Below are 14,098 nucleotides of genomic sequence, written 5' to 3' on the forward strand. Positions count from 1 at the left end.
CTATTTAAGTTTTCAAACTCCTCCTATTAGTTCAGCTAATGCGCCAAAAATAGACAACGAGGTGGCTCTCCTCAATCCCAGAAACTATGAAAGTTACTTATTAAATAATAATTTGGTCTATGGACGTGTCTCTGATCATGCTGATTCTCAGAAGAAAGTCTCATCTATAAAGCAGCCAATCAAAGCACATGTTGGCTATGTGTCGAATGTGAAACCAAGTGCCTCTCTCTTTGGCCAGAGGGGCCAAGATGACTACCTGGGTGACCAAAGAATCCATCGTGTTCATCCATCCATCACTACTGAAATGGGTCAGCAGAAACCAGACACCTCACTGCAGAAACACGCCACCATCAGTCAGGAACCAAAATACATGACGAACAAAATCAGTAGTATACAGAAGCCTTTTTCTAGTGGCCTTGATTCTCCTCTGCATGGGATTTCATCACAGGGGAGTGATGGCCATTTGAGTTTCAGCTCTCCTTATTCAGCTGAAAACCCAGAAGCACAAAAAGCATTTTTAACCTTTGTTGAGCCTATCAAACAAGAGCACAATGATTTGGCCTTCAAGGCCAGTGACTCTAGCAGTAGATCCTCCTATCCTCATTCTATCAGTGGAAATAATAGCAACATGCCTAATGGACCTGAGGACATGCCAAATACACTGCAGCCTGGTATACCCAGTGTCTCAAGACAAAATGAAGTTGGTTCTCAAGAGAGTGGTGGCTTTGTAAGCGTAGCCAGCATGAACCCTATTCCACCTGCTTTCAACCTGTTTCTACCTGTACCAGCCAAAGGTCAAGACAAAATGCCCCCCTCCATGCTGCAGCATCCGTCTGTCATCAGTACGGAACCCAGCATCATGGCCTATAGACCCTCTGCAAAGCTGCTTGTATCCAAAAGTTTTCATTTTAGTCCTGTTCAGGATGGTGCTCGTCATGGAAGTGATAAATATTCAAGTTCTCAAAGGCGTAATGCTCCAAATGGCCCCTATATGCCCAATTATGTGGTCAAGTCCAGAAGCAACTATGCAAGGGGCAAAGTGTCTTTCTCTCAAACCCGCTACAGGCAAGCTCAGCTATATGATAATAAGGCTACAAATGATGAATGGAAACCTGCCAGGGGTCATCGTAGAAAGGATACAAGATCCCATCATGTGACAGGATCTTAAAAGGTAATGCCTTTTAAACAGTTAAAATAACCTAAGCTAAAATGATGTACTGTAGTAACCCTCATGAATACTTTTGCCTGTGAACACTGCTGTGACTATACCATTACTTAAAGCTGCAATCTGTAAGTTTCATATCCTATCACCAGGGCCTACATTTATCAATGAAAGTGTAGGGAACCCACCTCCAAAACCACTGCAGCTGTACTAGTTATATTGTATTCACATACAAATTGTTTTAGTAATTAAAAAAATACTCTTTAAGTGGCACTATTTCTTTCTTTTTTTTAACACTTTAGATATTATGGATATAAATCTGGACACTGCATGTTTTGCTTTTGTTCTAAATATAACTATTACAGTGATAGACACCATTGAATATTTAAAGTCAATATGTTTATTAGCACTGTGATATGATTTGTTTGGAACAGATCATTTCAGCCACATAGGGAGTTTGGGAGGAATCTGTTGTATCAAACTGTACCTGAATCATAACCATTTGAGGCCCCAAAAAGCAAAAGCCAGAAACTAATTGTATCAGGTTTTGAATATTATATAGCTATCTGTAGTGCATTGAATCTCAATTATTTTTAGGTCAACAGAGCCGGTGATTGCCATCAAATAAGACCTACTCTCCTTTGTGTTTAGGTAAGTATTGCCATGTTACAAATTACACATTTTGATAACTGGTTCTGAAAATACTATATTTGTGCCATAACTTAAATCTTTGAGCCATAACTAAAATATTTTGATTCTTTCAATAGGAGCTGTTGCTACATCTTCTGGAGTGAATATTGTGTGTACCTTGTCTTTTCTGTTCTAACCATATAACTAATCGATAAAGGAATTACAGATGTTTTTCAAATCCTGTGTCATGACTTTATCAGTCACTGGTGTAGAATATGTTTTTAATCAAGGTCTTTATACGTTCCAGTAGCATTAGAACAGTGATTCTGGGGCGTAGTCATAGTCTTTGCAAATTACTTTTGGGCACACACCAGTGGTGGGGATACAAAACAAAATGGGAAATATTTGTTATAACTCCGGTCAAAGCTGCGAACAGTCTGAACATTGACTTTGTAGTCATTCTGTCATATGCAAAGAGTTTGGAGCCAAAACAATGCCACTGTACAACTGCTTGTGGGTGTCATTCCTCTTCTCATATTCTGTGAAAGAGGCTTAATTCACCAAGTTGTGAATCATGGGTCTGAACGGCTTTACTGCAGGCCTACCTGAAGCAAGAACGTGCTACTTTTCTTCTGTAACAGGAGTAGGCTTTCTCAAACAGATTATAGGGCAGCTAGAAGGGAATATGGAATAACATTGTAAAGGGCACCAAAACAACCATTCTAGACACATTTTTATTTGAACACCGTCTCTGTCAGTTCTGGGATTTACACAGTAAAATCCCCAGTGTTAATTTACCTTAGGCTTAGACTGTACAATTGGGTCAATTTCCATTTGCACACTCCAAGAGTTAAAGCGGCACTGTGTTGTAACTTTCCTGTTCTACCCCGGATTTGAACCCCAGTCAACTGCGCCAAGTGCTGAATCATTTTTTGAGCTAATGGAGCCTGCCTGCATGCTTGCTCTAGGGAGAAATTGAATTTTGACCTTCAGGTCAAACCAGAGACAGGATTGTGTCAAAGGTTGTGTCCAACCTAGACACAGGATCTAAATGTCTCAACAGAAGAGCAGGGAGACCAAATACAACCATGGCAATTGTATAAGTAATATAGTATTAACATACTCTACCACACAGATTGGACAAAAATACATAATAGAGCTTTAAATTAACACTAAGGATTTTACTGTGTAAGTTGACTTGTGATTGCAATGCTAGAACCATACTTTACCTCATCTTGCTCCACAATGATGGTGTCCACAGTGCTTGTTGTCATGGAGGTTATGTGTTGTTCTGCATCATCAACAAATTTTTGCCTCAAAATAAGGTGAAAATAATTAATAATACAAATGTAAATTGTTACATCCTCTGACCTGTTCGAATTTGATATTGAATGATATTTCTGCAAAACACCATGTAAAGTTTTTCCACGATTGCTGAATTCATCAGGGCTTATAATAACTTGAGAAAGTGGGCCACCAAGTGTCCAATTATGGAATTTCACATGTTGCACCTACCAGTCAATGGAGTCCACGTTCAGATGTCCCTGAAAGGCCATCAGTTGACTTTCAAGAACACATAACGGGTCTTCGGGACAGGATAGAGAAGAAGCCGCCAATAAGGCCTGTTGACAGAACAGAAAACACCAGTGGTGGAAAAAGTAGCCTAACTTTTTTTTACTTAAGTAAAAGTACCAATACTGCAATGTAAGAAATACTCTGTACAAGTAAAAGTCCGGAATTCAAAATGTACTTGAGTAAAAGTATAAATATTGGTATCAAAATGTACTTAAAGTACCAACGTAGAAAGTACTCATTATGCAGAATATGTCCCATTTCACAAGTTTTCAAATGTATAAAATGTATAAAACACTTTTGAAAATAGAAGATTTACAAGCTCACAACAACGCATTGTGAGCTTGTAGATGATGGGCTATTTTCAAATGGCTGAGGTGTATGTAGGGCTGAAGTGGGGAATGTATGTTTTGTAATGATAATCAAAATCTACAATAATTAGTGGAGTAAAAGTATAATATTTGCCTCTGCGGTGGAGTGAAGTAAAAGTATTGGAAATACTCCAGTAAAGTACAAATACCTCAAAAGTACTTAAGTATAGTACTTGAGTAAATGTACTTAGTTACATTACACCACTGGAAAACACTGTAGTTGTAGCGAGTTGACACCTTCACACAGAAAACGTTTAGTTGTTAACAGAATATTGTAAACTTCACCCATTTTCAACCTATCTTCATAATAGATCTTCACTAATCCTCAATCATGATAATATGGTACAATTTCTGTCTACCCTGTCTTAGCCCTAGAATGTCTGTGATCTGATCTTACTTACATACATTTCATGTATTCCATGAATACATGAATACACTCATTCCGGGGCCCGGAATGAGTGCAGGACTGAATATAGGACCTGCACTGAGCTCATTCCGGGCCCCTCGCCCGGAGAGAATGCTGTCCGTGTGAAGCTCATGGAAAAGTGGAAATATTTTACAAGACACACACTTTCTGTCAGAACTAGCGGACAATATTTGACTCCAAGTCTTAGGAATTAATTATTAGGTGAGTAGGCCTACCATAGACTGTAAAAAGAATGGACAGCGTTATGCCCATAGACTCTACAGACTGTAAATGAAGCCTATTGTTCAGCAATTTCAAATCCGCCATCTTTATATATCGTGTCATATCGCGTCATATCCTATGCAACCAGAAATGAATGCTATTGGTTGGGTAGCTTGTCGATCAAGAGTGGGGGCGGGGAATGAATGCTATTGGTCGTAGCTTGTCAATCAATTCAAATCATCCCGCCCCTCCTAGAGCATACCTTACTTTATCATCAATTTTAAAATAAATGGGACCATAATTGACCAAAACGCATATCATGGTGATTGAAGGAAGACTTTAAACTAGCGTCTGGAAGCATATAGTATTTATGACAATGTTTATTAAGGTAATAAAATCAAGTCTAAAGTTTAGCAAAAACCCACCCACTTGCATTGAGAGTTATTTCTTCTGACACCAGCAGGTGTAAAACAGCGAAACTACAGGCCATTCATATGAACTATCACTTCCTATATAGACTCAATTTCAAAGGCGGATGCTGGGCCCTTGGTGAGTACACACGCAGGTCGGAGAAGATTTATGTCGCCCAGATCAGTCTGCTAACCGGGTGAGTATAGGACCGATCTATGGCTGTGTATTTGGAATACATGAAATGTACCGTATAAGATCACAGACACTCTAGGCCTAACCTAGCCTCGTTCCCAGCCTTTACTCATCTGCGAAGATTCCTCCCGGAAACAATATTTTTTGACCAATCACAACACTTGTTTCATTCACGGAGAATGTTAACAGATTTGTAAAGCCTCAACGTCATTTCCTTGGGCGGTACTTCCGCCAAATTCCGGTACTTTCGTTTAGACACTCAACCGGCAAGGTCTTGCCCAGCGTGGGGCTAACCCTGTCTGTGTCTCAGAGGAGGGCTGGGGACAGTTCAGAAACCTGCCTACCAGTGACATCATCGATGGGAAACCAAGCTAATAGAAACTGCAAGGCTTTCCTGGAAAGCTAGCAATAGCATGCTATAATGGAAGCCATTGTTTAAATTAATAAAAATACAAATAAAAAATATGAAATCTTGTTTGAAAAAGATAATCTGCCAAATGATGATGTCACTGGTAGGCGGTTTTCTGAAGTGTCCAAGCTATATGAGATACAGACCAAGTACAAATTTGTTTTACCATTTTATCATGAGTATTAGTGAGGACCAATTATATGAAGATAGGTTGAAAATGGGTGAAGTCATCCTTTAAGTCACGTTGGCTAGCTATAACCTTACCTCATATATCTGTGGCAAGAAGTGTTTCATTATGTACTCTCTCAGAGCAGACTCTGTGTCTTGTAAAGATGCCATAATTATCATGTAATGATTAAAGGAGAATATGGAGGAGGTATACAAAATAAATAATGACAATTATTCAAAGATAGCCTAACTTTAGCCACGTTGTTTTCTATTTCTGAACTCTCCTCTACGATTGGAATCTGTCCTCATAGATAGTTTACCGTTGCCTGGTAACTATCTACCTAAAACCAAAGAAAACTCCATGTTGGCCAACTAAGATGTTCCAAGGGGTACATTTACTCAAGTACTGTACTTATACGTAAAATTGAGGTATTTTTTACTTTCCAATTTTCAGTACTTTTACTTCTACTCCAATACATCTCAGAGGCAAATATTGTACTTTTACTCCACTATAATTGTTTAAAAACTTTAGTTACTAGTTACTTTGTAGATTTAGATTATTATTACAAAACATGCATTAACCACAATAGCACTATATACATTTCGGCCATTTGAAAATAGCCGATCTACAAGCTCACAATGCGTCGCAATGCGACACATTGAGAACTTGTAGATCTGCTATTTTCAAAAGATTTGTATACATTTGAAAACTTGTGAAATGGTACATATTCTGCATAATGAGTACTTTCTACTTTTGGTACATTTTGAAAACAATACGTTTGTACTTTAACTTACTCAAGTGCATTTAGGACTTTTATTTGTAACAGAGTATTACAATGCAGTATTGATACTTTTACTGAGTACAAAATGTGAGTACTTTTCCCACCACTGTATTCTGGTTAAAAGTAACTAAACGCAATACGGTATACACGTGCCTGTTCTGTTTAAAATAATATACTATGATATTTGAATATATTTTAACGGATAAATATACATTTGTTGTTATTATTATTATGGTCCCATCCCCAGTCCAACTCCCCAGCGTGAGATATTCAGCCTAGGGAATGGGCTCAACTCTGTGAAACATTCTGGTCGGCCACTGTGTATGAGCAGCTGCTTGGGACCACACAACGGAGCAAAAAGTGTTGTTGACAACTCTTGCTAGTCGGGTTGTTTTAAATTAGCTCAAAATGAGTCTGGTTGGGTTAGAACTGTTTTTATTCAAATCTTCTCAACGCTAGCAAATTAGAAGTCCGGGGTGGGGGCACACTGGTCGTAATAGAAAGGGGATTTGATTCACAGGGTTTAAACATTTGTTGATCAGCCAGCTAGCTAGTTTACTAGCTAACATCAGCTGAGTGGGTACCAGAGATCACAGCAGCATGGGTGATGGCGGTGTCACTCCCAAGCTGGGTAACATGAAGACGCTGCTTGGGATCGTAGCCGGTGCTGGAGCCTCCTATGGGATCTACAAGCTGATCAGTGGGGAGAACTTCAGGAACAACAAGAAGAACGCCGCCAATAATGAAAGTCGCGCTGTCAGAAGCAGCAGCCAACCCGGTGGCGAAGTGACCTTACAACCCGGGAGCCTGTTGGCCAAAGTGTCCGGTCTGGAGATGGTTCGTCCCCGTGGGGGTGACAGTCACACCGAGGACGTCTCATCTAGTAAGTTTATAGCTGTAGAATACAACTCTCGTAGACGTATTTATGATTCTGACGTTTTCAATCTACGAGAGTTGTAGGGTTCACGCCCCATGGAGACAGGGACTTTCTGCACCATGCCCCACAGATACTCCAACCATGTACAAATTGAAAATAAAGGTACTTACCCCCAGGCCCCCAAGCCCGAAATGTTAACTGTCTCTACGCGGTAGTAGTTTAATGTAATAATCCATATCTTTCAATAAAGAAGTGTTTTAATGCCGTCTGTGGCCGATTCTGTCGGAAGTTCCCAATGGGCGGTAGTGACGGGGCGCATCCGGTGTAACCCGGAATTACACTAAATGTAAACATGAAGTAAACGAGGGTGAAAAAATGGCGTTCGGCCACAGACGGCATTAAAACACTTCTTTATTGAAAGATATGGATTATTACATTAAACTACTACCGCGTAGAGACAGTTAACATTTGGGGCTTGGGGGTAAGCACCTTATTTTCAATTTGTACATGTTTGGAGTGTCTACGGGGCATAGTGCAGAAAGTCCCTGTCTCCATGGGGCGTGAACCCTACAACTCTCGTAGATTGAAAACGTCAGAATCATAAATACGTCTACGAGAGTTGTATTCTACAGCTAGTAAGTTTAGCTATTAGTCTCTAGTTAGCGGTGGTGTAAAGTAACTATAGTACATTTACTCAAGTACTGTACTTATAAGTACAATTTTGAGGTATTTTAACTTTACTGGAGTAATTCCAAATTTCAATACTTTTACTTCTAGTGTCAGGTTTTCAAAGTTGGTCTCTCACTGGGGCTGAAATGAATCCATACTCAAGAACACGTGGTTGCATTGCTCACATTCGTCATTGTGTAGAATAAATATATTTTGTTCTGTAGGTGACATCATCTCAAAATCACCTGGGAGCCTGGAACCACAGCATCTGAAAATGTTGCTGTCACTTCTTCAGTCCAGCAGCAATCCATCTGACAGAGCTCAGATCCTACTTACCTTAGGGAACAGTGCTGCCTTTACTGTAAACCAGGTATAGTCAATCTTTGCTCATAAAAAAAAACAGATTTTTAACTGAGCAAAACGTGAATGATGAACTGAGAATACACCATGAATATGCTTTGTCGCCCAACCTCAGTGTGCTTCCAAGATGTGTTGTTGTATCAGTTATTTGTACTATTTAACTACAGTATCTCCCTTACAATCCTAAGTAATGCATATACATTTGACATGTCGTGTGTGTGACACTGCCTTTTACTCTAACATATTATTCTGCTCTGCGCCTCCCTCAGGATTTCATCCGAGAATTTGGGGGCCTTCATGTCATAGCCGGCTTCCTTTCAGATCCCATGCCGGAAGTTAGAGTACAAACTCTGAACGCCTTGAATAATTTGAGCATGAATATTCAAAACCAAGACCACCTGAAGGTGATTTTGGTTATCACATTGAATGTGGCCACTTTCATTCTGGTATCCAGCCATTTATGCATTCACGCATGTTGGACAAGACAGGCTCATAATGTCTCTCTTGCCTTTTGTAGGTTTATGTACCACAGGTGCTGGAGCTGATCGAGATGTCTCCAATGAATTCTGAACTTCAGCTAGCAGCCCTTCGGCTGCTGACCAACCTTTCTGTCACAGACAATTACCATCACCTGCTGAAGGGATCAATCACTCTTTTACTTTCTCTGCTCATTGTGAGCAGTGAGGCGTTACAGGTTAGTTGGTCCCTTCCCTTTTTTCATTATATCTTTACTTTTAACCACTTTAACACATCGACCGCCAGAGGTTAATCTCATAATGTACTCACCAGTGCCAAGGTGTTTTTGTTGTTTTTTTGTTTTTTTCATGTCGCCATAGATCTTGTTAAAATCCTTAAGATTGAGATTGAGCCGGTCTGTTTACATCCGCGAGATCTCCCTGTATCTCCCAGTGAAGATCGCGTGTCAAACGGGGCATCCATATTTGAGTTAGAGCGGATTACGTTAAACAGTGAAATGCGAGGAGAAAAAACTACAGGAAGAGAATTGAGTTTCAGTTTCGTCTGTAGAACGAGGGCGGACGTGATCGTCAAAACCGGATCCCAAATAATTCCGTTTCCTGTCATCAAACCGGAAACGGAAGTGGATCAAAAAAATTCCGAAAGTGCACCCGGACCGCGCATGCGCGAAAAGACCGCAACCCGTAGGGCTACGGTCTCGGCGCTTAACAGTTGGATTTAACGGACCGTAGGACTACGTTCTTGGCGGTTAATGTGTTAACCCTAGCCTGGGATCAATACCTTTTTCGGGTTTGTGATCCGGTCGGGAGCGGAAGTAACCCTACGTCACCAGGCGCGTCATCTGCGTCATCAGGCGGACGGAAACCCGCAAATCCGGAAAGACTTCACCCCAAAATAACTACGGCCGGGATCAAGGGCATTGTAATAGGGCCTACCTAATAAAAAACTTGATGCAGCGTAGTTTAGCTTATTTTTTAAATATAAATGTGAGTGTACTTTCCGGAGACTATTTAGCGTCTGTCTACCTTTGTTATCCCACGGGGAAATTGTATTCCATTTAAATAGGGATTGGGGAAACAAACAGGGGGAACCAAAACAAAGCGGCTCCGCCAAACCGGAACCCGCAACTTCCGGAAAGAGGAATTGCTTTTTTTCCTTTTTTTTCTCCAGTAGGCGTGGCCTAGACCGGATCACACAGGCCATTAATAACGAATACCAGGCTTTCCTCCGAGGTGGAAAGACTGGTGATGCGATGTTACTTTAACCCTGGCGTCCCCATTATTTTGGGCATACACAGATCGCGTATTTTCACTATCCTGTATTAAAATCTGCTAATGGGCGGGCCGGCCGGCTGGCGGACCACGGCCACGTCACTCTGACTCAGACATAACCATAAACAAACCCGATACGCCCATAGGCAGGACCACGGCCACGCCACTTTGACTCAGACATAACCACAAACAAACCCGATACGCCCATATATAGGCATTTCACTATGACTCAGACATAACCATAAACAAACCCCATATGCCCATTATATTGGCATCTCACTAGGACTCGGACATAACCATAAACAAGCATGATATGCCCATATTAGGCATATATGGAGATCCGGTTGTACAGAGCCGGCCGCCGACCAACTTCAAACTCTGCACGTGCAGAGTCGTTCGGATATGCGGTTGTCTAGAACTGCCGATCCGACAGATATGTCCATATATGGATATCCAGTTGTCCAGAATCACAGATCGGATCAATATGCCCATATAAGGGCATGCTAATATAAAGGGTATGGGCATATACTAATGACATCAGGGATCTCCATATATGGGCATAAAAGGGACTCTAGTAAACAGGCACAGATCTCCATATATGGGCATAAAAGGGACACAGGTAGACAGACAGATACAGAGATCTCCATATATGTGCACAAAAAGGACAGACCGGTACACCGGGTACTCTGACAAAGCCACTATGACTCAGACATATTGGTTGGATCGGCGGTGCGATATAGGTGTACCTCTAGCTTTTGAAATAGGGCTTAAGTGGTTTAAGGTTATCGGAGTGGTTAAAAGGTACCTCACGTCCCCTGGATGTTTCATGTATCATAATCTATAATGTATAACACCTGTTCTGAGACAATTGGTAAAAACGTCCCAATAATTACCTGGAAGGTAAGATTGCTGTGAAAGGAAACAATTCAAAGCACTATTCCAATGGTTTGCTTTCAGATTCAAGCTTTGAAAGTCCTTGTGAATTTATCATCTAATCCAGATATGATGGATGACATTGTACAAGCGCAGGTAAGATTTACCCTAAATTGACAACATGCTGATGAACATTTTGGGACCGTTGATTGTAGTAAATCCAAGAAAGCTTTCATCAAACCAGAAATGTCCATATGGGTGATGTGAATGGGATCATTACTTTCAAACCTATCGCTCATCATTAGCAATGATGTACTTAAGCAATAATACTGTAGTAGTATTGTGATTATATCACAGCTACAGATGTTGGCATGACGTAGAGTGCCTGTAGTTATGGTATAATTGATATATTACGGGCTGTTGTGTAATTCAGTTGCCAGTGACTAGCAGCAAGATTCACCCACAATTTAACAAAGCATAGCAGTGGCTTATTGTGATTATAATGGAAAGATCATGGGGAGACATGGGTAGTTCCAGTTTGACTAGGTTATAATTGGATTTATTTGAAAATTAGTTGTGAACTACTAGAACTTATGGAAATGTGTTATTCTGCATCCTTATGTTGATTCCTTTCCTGTATTCTTGTCCCAGGCGCCATCCTCCGTTCTACTCCTGTTCGATGCACGGACAACCTCATCCGTGCTTCTGCGGTTGCTTAATTTTGCAAGTAACTTGAAGGCCTGGAGGCCCTCTGCCCAAGTGGCTGATGAACTGAGGAGGAAACAGGACTGTCTGTTTCGGGTTCTGCTAGATGAGTCCTCTCCGCTCCACAGCAGGCTGGTCCAGCTGCTCTCACACCCTGATGGGGAGGTTCAGGCCCAGGTGGCCTGTATTCTGACATAGAAAGGCAGAGCATGGGGGCGCTTCGCTTCCACAACCTTTACTCGGATGCCCTCCTTTTCCAGAGCTTTACGACACACCACCACTCACCTTTAACTAGGGCTGGGCAATATGGTCAAATATAATATTTTTGACCCAAAATGTCGATATTGATATTAGGATGATATTAATCATATTGTGTGAATGACTTGGTATAGTATTTACACAATATTATTATTATTTGTTTGTAGCTTCATTTCATATAGATACAGTGAGAAAGAGACAGGAAAGACGTAAGAAAGAAGGTGGGTGATGACATGCAGCCTTGGGTTGGACCCAGACTGAGGTGAAGCTGCAGGAAGAACTATACATGTAGCTCCATTCATATGGTGTGCACTGTTACTCTTTGAGCTACCTGGGCACGACAATGAGATTTGTGATAAATAATCATCAGTAATTGCTATAATAACTAAGTGGGTAAAGAAAAGTACATCACTGTAATGCAGCCACAATATCTATTTAATATTGATATATTGCCTAGCCCTACCATTAACCATTGTTCTGTCAGCATCAACCTGAAAGCCCCCCTCTATTATCTTCAGTGTTTTTCATCTGTACAATGCAAACTACAGTGTCAACCTGTAGTTCTATACTGTACACCGATTCCAGAGCCACCATAGATCATCTTTGACAAATTACTACATTTTGCTTGCAAAGTGCAACATTTGTAAGCTCTTCCTAATCATCCCTGCCTCCAAATCCTCCTGATCTCTAGGTGAAGGTGAAGTTGAGTAATTTTCCACCATAAAACCATGCCTTGCTCCCTGTCACTCAACACTTTTGTTAGAATCGACCTACTGCTCCGCCTGCTTGTCAGATGCAGTTGTCCTGCAATGTTCCACTGTGCCCTCTCTTCTGAGAACTTTGCCTGTTCCTCTAAAGGCATCAGGAGAAATACTTCAACCCAAACACACTGCCAAAAATAAATTGAGAACGTGTCACTACAACCTGTACAAAAGCTTCCAATTTACTATGCCTGTCTATGCGCTGGTCTGTGGAGAGGCATTCTGCTAGAAAGATGGTTTCTTACTGCACATACATTAGAGACCGATGCACAGCTCCAGTGCTCAAACTTTGTGTTGGGCTGAAAACGCTGGTCCATGCCCTCCCGATAACTTATAGCATTTACACACTGGATTCTGTTCTTTTTTTTATCACTACAAATTTGACATAAGAAAATGCATGGATAACTTTTACCAAAACAGTCAATAACAGTGACACACACATTCCTCATGTGTGATATTTATTCTTCCTTTGGAAATCTATATTTGTTTTCATGACAAATTACTGAGATCTAGTCACATCCCAGGCTTGTACTGCCCTGCTGTCATGAGACGGTAAATGACAGAACCACATGTTGCCTAGCTGGAGAACTGGAGCTGTGGACCCACACTGCTGCCTTGATATACACTGTAGATTGTTTACAGAATGTGGTGGGGTGTGGGGGCTGTCAAACCGTTTGCATGTAATGTATATATTTGTGTTTTGAATGGATTTTCTTTTTAAGTGACCATTTTATGACACGAGCCAGTCCAGGTGTATGTAAATGCTGCACAATTTTGATGTATGGACACTTATCGGACCTGAATCCAACCTCTCAGGCATAAGATTTACCAAGACTGATATGGCAGGGGGAAATTTACTCATAGCTTATATTGAATATTTATTTTGATTAAGTTTGTTGCTCTGTCAGACAGGCAATACATATATTTGTTTTGTCTGCTTGAAGGGTTCAATAAATATTCTATGTTTTATTATTATTTCACTTATTGTGTGATGTACATTATATTTTTGTCTCCTTTTATCTTTCTGTTCTTGTCAAAATTGTGACTTTTAGAACTAAATAGCTGTAGAATTTGGTTTCTGGGTTACATAACTGGAGAAATCGTAACAAAAATAAGTGAGCCTATTTGATATCAATGTTTGACTTTTCTTTCTACCTTTCTTTAATTCATAAATAGATTACACATATATCAGCAACATCAGAAATCCATTGTTTTTGTCTCCCTTCCCAGCACGCTGCCACATGGGATAAAAAAAGGAACATATACGGAAATGGAAAATCAAATCATGACACTGGATGAAATCACTTTATTATCTAGTCTCACTCGCAGATAAACACGCACAGGCCTACAGCCTCCTCCCCCTTAGAACAAATGATGACCAAGATAGCCTACAACACAGAGCCAGTGTTGCCATGTCGGCTTATTATATGCGACTGGGCTTGTTTTTATGTGAAGTTGCTTGTAATCATTGGTAGTTGCGGGTTGCGTTTTGGGGGTTTGTTTCTAAAGTGTAGTTGCTTAT

The 14,098-nt window shown here is 40.6% G+C and overlaps 1 protein-coding gene across 1 annotated transcript; it reads left to right on the forward strand.

The window, feature by feature from the left end:
* Positions 1-6,660: 6,660 nt before the first annotated feature.
* Positions 6,661-13,556, forward strand: armc10 (armadillo repeat containing 10). Its single transcript, XM_080436818.1, has 6 exons — positions 6,661-7,208; positions 8,096-8,241; positions 8,501-8,635; positions 8,749-8,925; positions 10,937-11,008; positions 11,504-13,556. Exons 1-6 carry the CDS (start codon positions 6,926-6,928, stop codon positions 11,753-11,755), a joined length of 1,065 nt encoding a protein of 354 aa, XP_080292944.1. The 5' UTR covers positions 6,661-6,925; the 3' UTR covers positions 11,756-13,556.
* Positions 13,557-14,098: the final 542 nt, after the last annotated feature.

The sequence above is a fragment of the Gymnoscopelus braueri genome (assembly GCF_963280865.1).
Source record: "Gymnoscopelus braueri genome assembly, chromosome: 9".
Taxonomy (NCBI): domain Eukaryota; kingdom Metazoa; phylum Chordata; class Actinopteri; order Myctophiformes; family Myctophidae; genus Gymnoscopelus; species Gymnoscopelus braueri.